The sequence below is a fragment of the Chinchilla lanigera genome, unplaced genomic scaffold (assembly GCF_000276665.1).
Source record: "Chinchilla lanigera isolate Chin_1 unplaced genomic scaffold, ChiLan1.0 scaffold00087, whole genome shotgun sequence".
In the NCBI taxonomy this organism is placed as follows: domain Eukaryota; kingdom Metazoa; phylum Chordata; class Mammalia; order Rodentia; family Chinchillidae; genus Chinchilla; species Chinchilla lanigera.
Window position 1 is genome coordinate 4168264 of NW_004955488.1, and position 15897 is coordinate 4184160.

The 15897-nt window shown below is 36.9% G+C and overlaps 1 protein-coding gene across 3 annotated transcripts in view; it reads left to right on the forward strand.

Annotated features, from left to right (window-relative positions):
- Adgrb3 (adhesion G protein-coupled receptor B3) overlaps positions 1-15897 on the forward strand; it is a 705185-nt gene that overhangs the window by 364405 nt on the left and 324883 nt on the right. For all 3 annotated transcript variants that reach the window (XM_005404463.2, XM_005404464.2, XM_005404465.2), the window contains 2 exons: positions 12-80; positions 4403-4511. In XM_005404463.2, coding sequence (XP_005404520.1) covers positions 12-80; positions 4403-4511 — 178 coding nt within the window. The remainder of the gene's footprint in view (positions 1-11; positions 81-4402; positions 4512-15897) is intronic.

The following is a 15897-nucleotide window of genomic DNA, read 5'->3' on the forward strand; positions in this document are numbered from 1 at the left end:
TTAATTTACAGAACTTCTTTCAAATAGTTAGCAACCTCCTAGATGAAGAAAACAAGGAAAAATGGGAAGATGCCCAGCAGGTAAGGTTGGGGTTATTTTAGAATTTGAAATGAAGTTGAATAAACAAAATGTGAAAAAATACATGATGGTATGAATGGCTTGCTTCTCCAAAATCGTAGTGGTAATTTTTGAGAAATTCATTTATCTTGTATAAAACCAGTGTTGCAAATAATCTTACTGGTTTAGTTATTATTTTTAATACCTTATATTATCCTTCTGCTATACTACCTGACATGATTAATAAGATGTTTTTCTAAGTTACAGAAAACACGTTATTTCAGGTCAAAGAAGGGAGAATCATCAGTTTTTAAAAATAATATGGTAGGGGCTGGGGATTTAGCTCAGCGGCAAAAGTGCCTGCCTGGCAAGCGCAAGGTCGTGAGTTCAGTTCCCGGTACCGGAGAAAAACAAAAACAAAAAAAATATGGAAATTTAGTTCAATTAAATGTATACTTCTTTCTCCAAGATGCTTTCTAAATGGTAGATTTCTACTAGGCTCTTGTTAAAAATCCCAAGGGAAAGGCAATCTGGAAAAAAGAACAAATACTCAGGATCAGATGAATGATTGAGTTCATTTTCCTTTTGTAATAATAATAATCATATTCTAGACCTTCAGGAAGAAAGCGTGCCCTTACTGTCACACTAATAGGAGCTCTAGAACTACCACAGTGTGACATGCCTCAGTGTCAGGTACAAATTCTGTGCTTCTAGCCATAACAAAGAGAAAATCATCCTGTAGCTCAGACCCTGACCTAGCTTTCTCTACTAGCTTGAGTCAAACCCCCATCCTCGGGCTTCACCCGGTGAACAGCCTCGTTCACTCACCATGACGAAGTGGTGTCTTTGCCTAGAATGCAGCTGTATAGGTAAAGCACATATTTCTAGGTGCTGGAGAACATTAACTATGGATATATTTCAAACAAACATATGATAACCTATGTAAAGCAAGGCTGCCAGTCATCACGTGGTTTTCACAGTGAGGTCACAGATAGAGCGAATAATGAATGATGGTAGAACTCATCAATGGGAAAACACAAATCCATCCTCTGTCAATTTGTGATATGAAATTATCTCTAGTCTAGAGTATTCATAAAACATTCTTTCAGTACTAGTGTTCCTCAATGCTGTTTTAAAATGACTATTTGAAATATAAAACAAACAAAAATTCCTACTTTGTAGCTTCCACTAGAAGGTGGTGTTGTAATTATATCCATGATAGTAAATGGATATCTAAGTTTGGACTTCTAAATAAGGGTGGTTTAAAACTTACCCAAAATATTCCCTGTGACCCCCTTTATCTTATTTAAGAGGAATAGCCTTAGCAAAAGGCAAACATAAAATAGAGTTCTGTATGCAACTGGAAAACTAGCTGATTAAAGTGGGACTACTGATGTCAGAAGTTTTTACGAACAACATTTACACTTTTGAACAACAAATACAGCAGTTACACAACTCCTTAGTTACCCAGTTGTGGAGGACCAAAATATGTTCCACAAAGCATCCTACAAAAAACGTGCATACCAAAATGGGAAGAAGACTGCATTTTAGAGAGCGCTATTTTATACACACCACTTAGAGTCAGTAAGACCACGTTAGGCAAGATGAGCCATTTCAGGCTCAGGTCTTGTTCTTTATTTCATCATTATGCTGAGAATTCCTGTCTCTAGGACAGGGGCAGGAGGCAGCAGCCAGTGAGGCAAGTCCAGCTGAAAGCCTGTTTTGTAAATAATGTTTTGGAAACTGCTCCACCTGTTTGTGTGCATGTTATCTAGGCTTGTTTGGATGAGAGGAAGACAGGGTTGACTTGTCCTGGGAGAGATCTGTATGATCTGAAAAGCCTAAGATATTTATTGTGAGGCCCTTTACAGAAAGGTTGTCGAGCCCTGCCCTGCAACATTTGGCTACCAGTGGGAAAAATACAATTAAAAGGAATACCTGCTGCTAACCTCAAACACCTCTCCACAAAGACAGAAGAGAAAGAAAAGGGTTATCGCTGAATAAGCATTAAGCAGAATAGGATGTACAGAATGGGCAGTCCAGGAAATCTGAAAGCAACCCTGCAGAATACACACTTGTTTTATCAAGCCCAGCAGGTCCAACCCATTGCATGTATGTTCTCAAGATAAACAGTAACTAGTCCTAGAGTAAAGGGGTTTAACAGCACATGTCACCTGTACATGACTGTAAATTCCTTTGTAAATGGGGGAGGGTAATTGGTAATTTGGTAATCAGTCAATTGGCTTCATACAAAGGGAAATAATTTTCTCAAATCTTCATCACTGAAGCCAGTTTTGCAATCTCAGGCCAGGATCCACTGATGGTAACCCCTGTCCTCTGTGGAAACTGAGGGACTGCATTATCTTTTTTGATGTTTACATTTCAAAGACAGACATTACTAAATCTTTAAGCAAATAAAAAGCTTTTCAGTTTTTTAAAAGATTTATATTGCTAGCCGTGTAATCCCAGCATGCTGAAAGGCTGAGACATGAAGATTCCAAGTGTAAGCCTACACTGGGCAATTTAGCAATTTACTGAAACCTGTCTCAAGATACCAAGTAGAATAAAAAGAGTCCTGGGGATATAGCTCTATATATAGGCGCTGGTTTTAGTCCCCTCCATGGAAAAAAATTGTACATACATTTCAAAGAAACAGGGAAAGACCTTAACAATTATTTGTTTTCTAAAATACATGTTCTAAGAGAAGGGAGAGTGAAGGGGGAGTAGCCCTGTTCCCAACAGGGAAAATTAAACCTCTTTTTTAATTTGTATTTTTACACTACACATACTCGAATGAACACACCTACACAGGAACAAGAAAAAACAGTAGTCCAGGAACATGTAGAACCAAAAGAAGTTGTGCACACATTTTTTAGAGTGAGGAGGGTGAGCATTCAGAATCCCCATGTAATGACTGAAAACATACGAAAGAAATAGGATCTATCCTTCCAAGTCTTTAGGAAGTTTAAAACTTGCCACTACCTGTGTATACATTTCAAAGTGTAGAATCTGTTGTTCATGACTTCACGTACATGTAAGTGAATATAGTGTATTTCAGATTCTTGGTATTTAGTATTTTGCACATGGCTACAAGTCCCTGCAGAGCACACACAATGCCTGCAACCCGCCCTGATTTCCTCTTCTAGTCCCTTGCAGTTCTTGGGCAGGTTTTCTTGCTAATTAGATTGTCTCTTGCTCCTCTGCCTTAGCCTTTGCAAATGCAAAGCAGCTAGAACACTGTCATCCTCTTGAGTTTTCACAAGTGAAGCATCAGCAGGGCTGAATGGCCACAGAAATGAACCTGACTTCAGAGGACTTTCTGCTCTAATGTGACTATAATGTAGGCTGATTTGATCACCTGGATGGATTACATGTGTTAAAATCCATGTGACCTTTTAAATGGCCTTCAGGTTCCACATACTGTGAGCTATTGCCAGTGTCAGGTTGTCCTTAAGAAAGCCCACATCTGCCTGTACTGATTTCCATGCCACAATGGTGAGAAGCACAGAAGCGATATGGAGGCAGACACCTCTGCCAGTCCTTAAATAGGTAGCAAGCTACACAGGTAAGATAGATATAGGTGCAGATATCAGTGGCCGCAAATCTATGGCACGCATGCCGCAGCAGGCTGTTTGCATTATTTGCTCTAAAAGGTTCTCCATCAGTGTATTAGATGATAGAGTAGATAGCTACTGCCTCTGCCACTGGCAAAGATACAGTACAGCTTTTGGCACGTCATTTAATGTCCTTCGACTTCTGCTTCTTCTTGGGGAGGATAAATGTAATGATCTTGTTGGTTTGTTTTATGTGTTTGCATGTAAATTATCTAGACTAGAGCTACTATAATCCTACAATTACTAATTTTTCCATTGACTAATATTAGAAATAAATGTTTCTTTCAAGATGTTTATTATGCAATGGGGGTAAAGTCTTGTAAGTATCTTCATCATAACAGTAATAATTGCTTTCATGTTCCTGTATCCCCCTCATATGGACACTAAGCTAAAAATGTTAGTTGTCCAATTTCAATGTTTGTTCTGTTATATTTAAGTAAAGGAAAGTGTCCACAAAAATAAAGCTGTGCTATTTCTGAGTAGAAAATCTGTTAGATATTTTGAGTTTCCCTAGATGTATGGAGGATTAATTAGTGCATTGTATCACTTCCAAAGTTCTTGCTCTCTGTCACTTGGTTCCATTCTCAACTATTAATTCAAGAATTACAACTGTTTCCAGCTGCAGACATTTTTTCAAATAAAACAGCTCCTCACATACAGTTTTTTCGTTACAGTTCTGTGTTCCATTGTGTGGACTTCTTATTCTATCTAACTTTTGCTTCTTTTTCTAGATTTATCCAGGCTCAATAGAGTTAATGCAGGTGATTGAAGATTTTATACACATTGTTGGTATGGGGATGATGGACTTTCAGAATTCATATTTAATGACTGGAAATGTAGGTAAGAAGTAGGATTATTTTTCCCAAAGTCTTTTTGAAATTTAAAAAAAGTTGCAAGTATCTGTGTCATATACATTCAAATGTAATATCCTTATTTATATCTTTCAGTATATGTGAATAAATATGTGTGTGATCTTTAGATGGGCCCAGGTCCATGGGTACATTTTATAGGTTTATAAACACACATACATGCATATCTACATGCATGCATGAATTCACACACATATCCATATACATACATGCAAACATTTGGTACCAGCTGCATGCATTTGTATGAATACCTATAGGCCTATTTGTGTATATCTGCATATATACATGTACACAGGATATGCATTTCCTTTGGATTTGCCAGAAGCTCCGTGTGTGTGTGTGTGTGTGTGTGCACGCGCGCGCTTTGGGGACAAATTAGCCTTGCTTTGCTTTCATTTGCTGTTCATAAGGAAATTGAGTTACTTTCTCACTAGATGTCCCACATGTGCTGAGTCTGTATGAGATACTTCCGTTATCTTTGGGGATCACTGCTGCCACCTCCTAAATACCTTCCTGCGCAGAGTGGGTCTCTGAGACCCCTCTAGCGAGTTCTGCAATGCTGCACATAGGAAGTGCAAACATATCCCTTCCTTTAGCTGCCTTTCACACGTCTCTCACAGTATGGTGGAGTTACACAGAGTAGAATCTACACACACTTTTAAACTGTTGCAATTATATCAAGCCAGTGACAATTACATTAATCAAATGGAATGTTTATCTCTGTTGTTAAAAGTTGTCAGCAGTGCAGGAATAATCTTTTCATCTGTTATACATTAATTTATATGTTTATAATTTTCTTGTGTACATAAAACTTTCTTTCAGAATGTTACTGTGATTCAGAGAGATTTTCTTTCATTTGCTTTAATAGTCTTCATGTAAGGCCACTTAACTCTACATAATAGTGTATTTATATGAATATATTTATGCTACATTCTTACTGACAGACACTTAAACTTTAGTTACTGAATCAGGAAGCCCCCTACCTTGATTAATCTCCTTTTATGGTTCAACTATACAGAAAGTTTTTTTATGATTAAGGATTTGAGCGGTTCATTATATCTTTGGTTTCTTCTAAGTCCCTATAGGAACTCATTTAATAATAGGATATCTTTCAGCAGAATAGTCTTGGATTGCTGATGGTCATATTCTTCAGTTGAGAAAAGTCTATATGAGGCATAAATTAGAAAACAACAGAAAACTACATATCTAAAAAGTTTGGAGATGCTTCAGTGTCCTTGTACCCTCTTTATTTAACATAAAGCCTTATCAGTAAGACTGATGTCTCATTGTACTCATTTAACCAATCTTAGACCCAAACTGTCCTCCAAATGAGAGCTCACCATCTTTTGCCGGTTGAGGACCCCTCTCAAGGCAATGAGAATAAAAAGACACCAAAAATAATATCTTTGTTGAAGAATGAATTCAGAAATCAGGGGAAATCCAAACTACATGGGCATTGCAGAAGTGACTGGGCAAATGAAAGAAACAGAATCTGACAGAATGGGTTAGTGTGATGGCTGTGAGTTTGAAGACACATGGAAGGAACGACTGAGTCAGATTTCAGGAGTGCAGGTTATTCAGCTGCGCCCATCCTCCATAGGGCCCTGTGGCATCTTCTGTGGATGGTAAAGGAATTATGAGGGAAACTACACCAACTGGAAAATTGTCAAAATGAGTTACAGTTAAAGCTGAGGGATGAAAAATAAGAACTATTGTTTTCCTTTCTGTAGTTAATGTTTATTTATAAAAGGCATTGCTAATTTAAATTACTGTCAGACCAATACCTGGCATTTGTTCAACATGTGTTTGCAAAATACTATAAAAGAGCTAAAGGCCATCCAAGAGTCTAATAAATTTAAATTTTGGCTTATAGTATAGTGTTTCAGAGTAATAGCACATCAAATTATCTATAGCACTAGCATTATTTGCAATAAAAATTCTCTTACTACCCATAAATTAAACCTCCATAATTAGGTGTTTGGTCATCTGTACCTTTTTTTTAATTTACAGTTGTATTTTACAGTTTTGCAGTAAGATTATGTTGCTTAGGTTTCCCTACTTCCTTTGATATTGCTAAACTTCAAGTGGTGTATTAAACATAACTCAAAACAACTTAATGCTAAAGTAAAGCCAGTGTTTTACATTGCCTTCACGTCTTGAATATAGGCAGTATGATTGTCCACTGTTTTGAATGTAGCAGTAACTTTATGTTCTGAGAATAAAAGTCCCAAGCATTAATATCCTGACTATTCAAAGAAGATCTTACTTATTATTCCTTGTCCCAAATTCTGGCCCACAGACTGACTTAGAATCACTTGTTGACCAGAAGTGAAGGTTATGTCCATAATATTTAGGAGTTTTCCAAAGTGTAATTACTATTAATAAGTTGAATAATGTGAGTAATCAGTACTTACAATTAATGCACTTTGTGTTAGCCAACTTGATTCAGGTGTGTAAAAAACATGAAATATACTGCTTTGTCTAATATTTCCCATGTTTTCAAGTAAAGACAGAGAATTTTATAATGGCAAATGGTAATATGTGAGTTGGCAGGAACGTTTCTTCCACTTGACTTCCAAATACTAATTAACCAACATTAAGCTAATGATACTGGACACACACCCATGCAAGCATACACACAAGAACACATAATTTAATACAGTCTAGGAAATGAGGAAGAGCTGTTTGTTCCTTGTGGGGATTCTCCTTTTTTGAGGGGGTGGTTTCTGGTACCAGGAATCGAACTCACAATGTTGCGCTTGCCAGGCAGGCGCTGTGTGGCTGAGCTAAATCCACAGCCCCTGTGGGCATTCTCCTTAAAGCATGTTGGATTAAGACTTATGAAGAGCTTCAAAGGATCCTTGTGACTCTTAGAAAGAATGTGTATTGGTCATTTGTTCTGTTGTTAGAACAAAATACCTGACATCCACAAATTGAAGGAGAGTTGTATATGGCTCACGGTTTTGGTCCATGGTTGTCGAGTTCCACAGCAGAGACATCATGGTGGAGGAAAGCTGTGTAGCTCTTGGCAGCCAGAAAGCAGAGCAGGTTGAAGAGAGCTGAGAGGAAGGGACCTGGGACTAGGTATATTCCCTAGGATCAGGTTTCCATGACTCATTTCTCCAGCTGAGCTCCAACTCAGTAGCTCATTTAACTGTGAATGCGTTTATGGGCTAAACCATTGGTGAAGTTAGTACAGTACCCTCGCAATCTAATCACCTTTCCCGAAGTCTATTAATCCCATCAAACTAATAAAATCAACCAGCACAGAGTTCAGATAATTTTTTCATAAATCCTTTGTGTAGGAGAGTTGAACAACCAAAACAAAGTGCCAAAATGACCATATCATCTAATGAGTCTCAACAACTCAGTGAAAACCAATGTTACTTAAACTTTAAATACAATTTTAATGTTTCTGTTTTCTAGTTTCTTGTTTAAAGAGAATGAGATAAAAACAGAGACAGTCCTCTTAGGGAGACATATATAGGTAACAGGATAGATGAAATTCTAGAATGATAAGGAAAAAGAAGTATTAAGTGATTCAGCTGAGTAGAGTCCATATTGTGGGAATGAATGACTCTTCATACTTTACCTTTGAAAACATCAGTCTTAAGACTTAAGATAATAATTTAAAACCATGGCCTCAGTTCATCAGGATAAAAGTTCCTATCATCTGATTGAAATGGAAGGAAAATGAGTATTGTAGCTTAGATTTTTTTTCAAAAAGAGCTCAAATGAAAACTTCTGACCCTTTTATTGGAAAAATGTCTCCATATGATTCAGTTTTTATAATGGAATTCTCTTTATATGCTAACAGATCTATGCATATTTGCTCTGAATGCATATATGTACACTTTTGTAGGGAGAACATAGTTTTAGTTGTTCAAAAGATTTATGATTTCAAAATATTTAATACATTTTTGAAAAAAATAGTTCTACAAAGGTATTAAACTATTGCATTTATAAAATACTTGAGCTTCAGCAGAATGTTTATTTTTGACATTTACTATGTTTATGTTTAACATTGACTATGACATTTAAAAATAGAAGTGTGGTAATTATACATATGAACTAAGGAACACATACTAAAATCTAAACATTAAACAGTTTTGTAACTACTGAAGAAATGGATGCACGTGAAAAATCAATAAGCTACAGAAAAATTTCAATTTTCAGTACACTTTATTTTATTGTAAAATATAACTGCAGTTCTAAATGCATATCTAAATAAGTATAAATATGCATAAGTGGTTTGTTTTAGGAAAAATGTAAATTTTTCAAAGTCTAAATTTTAAGAATTGTTATTATACATTAGGTCAGATAAATAGGTGTCTACTAAATGCGAATTATTTAGAAAGTTATTTTTCTTTAACCACAAGGAAAGTTATTTTTTCCTCAACAAATTTCTTTGAAGAGTTACTTGCTTTCTGAAGCTTATCTCCAAGGTTTCCTCCTCTTCAGCTCCTGGGAATCCAACAGTTCTCTCATTGGTTTCCCTGAAGTTCGTATTAGAAAAACCTTCAGAAGATACCCAGAACCTACTCAAATCCCCCGACACTTTTCATTCTTAATGTCCTCTGTGTGTTGCTCACCACTCTTTTTCTTGAAACAGCCCACTCCTTTAACTTTTTTATTTATTGCATTCTCAAATGCAGTTGAACAGTAAGCATTAGTTTCACGGCTTGGAAACTTTTGGATTTTTGGAGGCAATAACATAAAGAAAACAAATCATCCATGAGGAAAAAAGTACATTATTTGAGACCCTGCTTTCTGCAGTTCCAAAGACAGAATAGGATGTATGAGGTTTTATATTATTAGGGTGATGGGGAACCAGCATGGGTCTGTGTGCTCTAAGGATTTGTCTAAAGTTGCAGTGGGGTGCTTTATACTGTATTATGTTTTATGTCAGTCATATATTTTCAACAATAGCTTCATGTAGCATATTACATTCGCTCAATTTGTTAGCAAGAATAGCCTACTCTTTAGAAATTAATTGCTTTAGCTTTGGATTTGGAATGAGAATTGGACACATTGAGCTGAATTAAAGGAGGTCAGTGATGTATTAAATGTTGTTAGCCTACTGACTGCTCAGTTAAAAACAAAAAAATATGATCCTTCACTCTGAATAAAGCTTTTGCTAAGTGATTCAGATCATTAAAATAAATGAATAATTGCTTAATCTCCAAGCAAGATGCAGTCTAGTCACAGATATAAAAGAATACGTACATACATACATACATACATACCAAGAACCTTTTGCTTTCTGTCATTATAGAAAATGTTATACTACATAAATGTCAAGAAAAATTTCTTAACAGGGGAAGCATTTCATGTAGACTTTGAAAGCTGTCTGGATTATAGGCAATTAATAAGAAGCATAGTGAGTAGCAGATAGTTACATTCTAGAACCTTCTTACAGCAGAAATGGCAAAGAGATGTCAAACTTGAGACTATGTTTAGGGATAGGTGGCCTCTTTTGATGAGGACACATGTGCACTGAAGCAAATAAAGTGAAATAACACTTGAAACTCATGTTCCTGGGTTCTGAAGATATTTGGGGATCCCTGAAGCATGGCATAGTAAGATTTGTGCATTGATTGGTTGTATATTAAAACAGAAGATAGAATGTAGCGATATTGGGGAAAACTAAGCATAATTAGTCTACATGTAAGTCAAAGGTGTGTTACTGAAATCCACGCAGGAGATAATGAGAACATGTATATTAGTCAGTGTTCTCATGAGAGGAACACAATACTCAGTGCCCACTACTGAAGGAAGTTAAAGTTTGCTTCTGTCTCAGAGGATTTGGCCCATAAATAGCTAGTTCAAAGGCAGGAAGACTATAGTGAAGGGTGTGGCGGAGCAAAGTGGCTTAGCTCATGGTGTATAGGAAACAGCTCGGGCAACATCTCCAGCAAGGAAGGAGCCAGGGAAAAACCAGACATGATTCCAAGGCCATGTCTTCATGATCTACCCAGAAGTCTGCTTCATTAATGCCCTAGGCATTTTTTTTAGATAAGATCTCACTTTGCAGTTTAGGCTGGTCTTGAACTCACCATGTAGCCCAGGCTGTGCTTGAACTTGCAGCAGTCCTGCTTCAGTCTCCTGAATTGAGATTACAAATACGCACCATCACTCCCAGCTGATTCTGGGCATTTATTACTCTAGTCCAGTTGACATGCCATGATAAATGCTCCTTGCTTGTAGTAGTAACATGAATAGAAAGCAAAATGGGGAGATGACATGGAGGCTGTAGTTGATAGGAGTCCCATAACTGACTGGGGTATAGGAAAGAAGAGTGAAGATTGTATTTATGGGGCAGATATTTGAGAGTAGCTCTTACATAATGACATTTAGGCAATAGAGTCCCAAATGAAAATCTAAAATGAGACCTTGGGTTTAGGTAGAAAAGTCAAATCTATAAATACATACTTAGTGATCAGCTGTATAAAAGTGATGGCTAAAATCATATGAGTTTTCTCAGTAATCAAACAGTAATAAGAGAGGAGAGCTATAAACTGATGCCTACATTAAAAACAATAATGTTTCCAGGAACTAGAACTTAATGTTTATATTTCAAAACTTGAGATGTTCCCTTACTTTATAGTCTAAATTCTGTTTAAAATGTATGAATGTAATTAAGTAGGCATTCTGCTATCATTATTTCACTTCCATATAGCAAAATAAATTATTGAATTAATTTCTAAAGCAAAGATTTGAGAAAAAGGTTGTCATCACTAATGACAAACCCAAATTAAAGTTAGGTAGGCAGGAAGTAACTGCTTGAATTTATTGCATAGACATAAGGAGAAGGTAAATGCAGAGGGACATCCCTTTCATACCTCTGCATATGTCCTGTGAAACAGAGAACATAGGATTGGCAGGGTGGATTATACTATAGGATGGTTCGATTTCTTCCTAATACATTTTTCTTTCAACTGCTTTTCTATACCACAAGGCTCACTGTTTCATACAAATTTGGAACTAGCATGAAGTATTCAATGTTTGATGAGTAATAAACAGATAAATGATTGAATAGAAAGAAAATAATGGATTATGGCAGGTATCCATGCACAAATAGGTAGAGATTATAGATACAAGGAGTTCCAGAACAAAATAATACAAATTCAGTGTCATAGAATTAATAGAAGGGAGAGAAGATTTCAGAATATATACTGTAGTCAGTATCAATTACTAATAAAATGTTGAGCTTTACAGTTAAGAAAAATCATGATTATTCACTGCATAACATGAAAATTCTCCAGGAAAAATGCAGGCACAGTGAACAGAATTAAAATTCCTGAGGTTTAGATAGTTTCAATGTTTCACACCCTTAATATTTTGGTACAGTAATCTTCAAGGATTTTCCTACATAGAGGAATGTAGATACACCCACATATTACTGTCTCACAAGAGCTCCTTAGAATTTATTTAAATCTGACAATATCACATTAAGGGAAAATTATTTTAGTCTTATCATAGCTCCAAATACAGAATGATATAATTATTTGTTGAAAGGAATTTTTAATATTGGTCTGATATAAACCCTAAGACTTTTAAGATTCTACAAAGTATAGTATCATAATAAAGCCAGTACTTTGGGAACATTGAAGTTATTTTTCTATACCAAGCTATCACTATCTGTCCTTGCTGTAGAAACAGGGAATATTGGGACTGTCAGAGGGAACATTTGTATTTGTTATTTTCTGAGGTTGAATCCATATTCAGCCTGAATGATGCCATAATGCAATTTCAATATCTCCTTTTTTCCCTACATGACTTCTTTATCAACAACAAATCTATGTTTCCTTAACTTTGCTGGTGAAGTTAATCATTCATTTGGTATAATATCTTGTTCTTCATTGGTGAGCCAACTTTCAGCCTGAGAGTGTCATTATCAACATGGAATGGCTTCTCTTTCTAGGGTTAATTTCCTTACTATCGCCGCTTAGTTCCATGGTTCACACATCTCTATCATTTGCTTAACGTTCTTTCTTTAAAAATAAGATACTTGTCAGTTGACAACAAGGCCCCAAAATATACAAGTTAGCATCTTTTATTTGTATCATCTGACATCCGTTCAGCTAGCTAGACTGGAGTGTGAAGTGTGAGGTCCTCCGCCACCTTCTGCGTCTCTACCACTCTTGATAGAAGCAAAGGAATGTTTTTTTTAGATCAGAAAAAAAACTAAAAGTGCCAATTTCTTTGAGGCACTAACATACTGGTTTTCTTAAGCAAAAAAACTAGTTAAAATATAATTTTAAACTAGGTATGGAATGACAGGCGGCACTATGAGTTTATTATTTTTCACTTAGTGGACATTATCACATGGTGTTTACCATGATCCACCTATATGGAATGATTAGAGGTGGAAGTACTGTACAGGTTCACCCAAAAGGCCATTGTCAGATGCTTCTGGGGACAAGGAATACAAACTACTCAGGGACATGGATCGGCTTCTTTCCATCCCACTGAGAACCCCAGGTGGAGGTGGCCCCTGGTGTCAGAAATGGTAATACTGCAATTCATGGATATTTCGCTTTAAGAGGTCTCAGTCCTTCATACAGTAATGGTGTTCCCATGCTCTCTTGTAGGCTTTGAGGATTTCTCAATAAACAAATCAGACAAAGCGTCTGCTCCTGTGGCACTTACGCTTCATAGGAGGCAGAGATCAGAGGGACACCATGTCTGACATGCCCTGTGGCTAGAATTGCTGGGCACAGAAGACAAGGGCTAGAGATCATTGCAGAGTCACTGTCATGTTGGGGGAGCTGGTCAGAAAAGGAAAGTTTGAGTGTGGAGCTGACTGCCCCCAGAGCATGAGCTAAGTGATATGTGGGGACAGGAGACTTCAGACAAAAGCACAATAAGGGTAAAGACCATGGTGCATCTGCTTGTTTTAGAAGCAGAAGCCAAAGCTAGTGGTGCTCAGGTGGCTGAGGGAAGAACTGTGAAGGAAGTGATTTGAAAGAAAGAACCGGAAGTGAGACTGGAAGGCATTTGACTGACAGAATAGGAGGCAAGACAGCCAGAGGATTTGAGCAGAAAAAAGATAAAATTTGACTTAGGTTCTAAAAGGCTCATTCTACCATGCAATGGAGAGGAGCTGACATAGAGGCCACACTGGATATAATGAGAACAATGAGGTGATTATTGTCATAGCAGGATGAAAGGACACCAAGGGTTGGACCGGTGACAGTGGCAATGGTGAGAAGATGCTGTAATAGTTGACCCAAGAGAGCCCCTGGTGGCTATAAATGGGTCATGAAAGAAAGATGAAGTTAAGGAAATGTCCCCATAGCATCTCTAAAAACTCAATACAGAAGTCAGACAGGTTTGTTGTAAAGCTACTTTCATGACCATTCTAATGACAGGTCTAGGGTCCAAAGCAAACTCCTTTGGGTTTATTTTCTATCTATTCTTTCTCCTGCATCCAATGCAAGCCCTTGCACTCGAAGCTAAGTTCATTTTATTCTCACTGTTCCCGGGGAGGTTGAAGAATTTTATCCTTAGAAGCCATCAGCTAACTGTCATCGTGCCACCATCTGAATCCTTACCAAGAGCCAGAATGAAGTTATTCATTAAAATGATTCTGAGTTGTAACTCAGATTTAGCTGCCTCTTAGCAAATGAAACACATCATATTTTCCCTGTGTGTTTCTTCTTCTACCTGTAAAGTCATGGGGCCTCAAGAATCAAAGAACTCCACCATGGCCATCAACAAACTAGTCAGCTCCATTCTGCTTTGTAAAATAATTTTGTGTTTTTTAAGTAAAAAACATATTAACAATAACAAAATATTATGTAAGATAGAAAGGTCTTTGAAAAACATCTTTATCTCCACAGCAGGTAGAAAACACTGACCACAGTAGGTGCTTCAAGTTATCAGCAGGGTTGTATTGTTCTGCAAGTTAACAAGGATGAAAACAGTTATGTAAGGCTTCTGTGTTGATTGAATCTGTTTTATACAGCCAAACTCAGGGACAGATTTTTCATCAAGTCATTAGATAATGCTTCTTTTTCCTAAAAACACTCTAGAAAATATTTAATATTCATTCTTTCTTGATTTCAGTAACCTAAGTGCCCTAAAGTTTTCGTAACTTGTTCCTGTATTATGCCAACTGCTAGCTCTAATTTTCATTGTTGCCCTGCTGTGAATATTTCATATAGTCTCCAGGTCTGTATTTGCTGGTTTAGGCTCCTTTATCCTAACTTAGTTTATTGTTATGAAAGAAGGAATCAGAACTGAGTGTGGCATTGTACAACACGCACTTGGGAAGCTAAAGCAGGAGAATAGCTTGAGATCAGGTTTTTAAGACCAGCCTGGACATCATAGAAAGACCAGCATCTTAAAAATAAAAACAAAAACAATAAGGAAGAGAATATATGTGTGGTGTATTAGCCAGCTTTCTTATCACCAAAGCAGAATTCCAAAAACCCACAGTTTAAAAGAGGAGAGGTTTAGTTTTCTCAGTTTCAGTCCACCGTCAGCTGGCTCTGATGCAGGACTTCATGGCAAGAGGGCATGTGAGGCAGCCCTGCTTAGTTCATGGCAGCTGGGAAGCACGCAGAACAGTGCCAGAGAAAAGCACTAAGGGACCAGGCTTAGAACTTAAGTGCACACCTCTGTGACCCTGTTTCACACCAATCCGTAATCCCTAATCAAGTTGGGACTCCACCCTAACTGCCATATAAAGACCAAACAGTGACCATTTTTACAACCAACTCTTTTTTGAATTGGCATTTGAGCACAACAATAAGAAATTTTTTTCTTTTTCTCTTTATTTCTTGGGCTTTCCAGGAAAAATTTCAATAAAGCATCCCTTATATCCTATAGCATTTCCCCAATAAATGCTTTCACACATATTCAGGATACTATTTCATCCTAACAATCTTGCTGCGTGGGTGAGAAGGGCTCCCACATAATTTGTTCTACTTTGGTGCTTCCCATTCAGAAGAGAAGAAGCATTTATTTTTGTCTTTGGATCTCAGTAATTGAAAGTTAAAGATTTGTTTCATTATCTTACTCAGCCAATCACACTCTAACCTACTTTGCTATACAGCAAAATGCAGTGAAGTTTTCTTTTTCTTTTGTTTTTGGATGGGACTCTAGGGAAATGTTACTCACAGGTTTTGTATTTCTACAAATACAAATAATTCCTGACCATTTGTTTTCTTGTGTAGTAATAATCTTCATTTGAAGGTATTTTATTAAACATTTTACATTGTTTTCATGGCTAATTACATATAATACCTCTTAGCCAATGAAAATATTGTAGACTTCATCTTCCTTCCTTCCTTCCTTCCTTCCTTCCTTCCTTCCTTCCTTCCTTCCTTCCTTCCTTCCTTCCTTCCTTC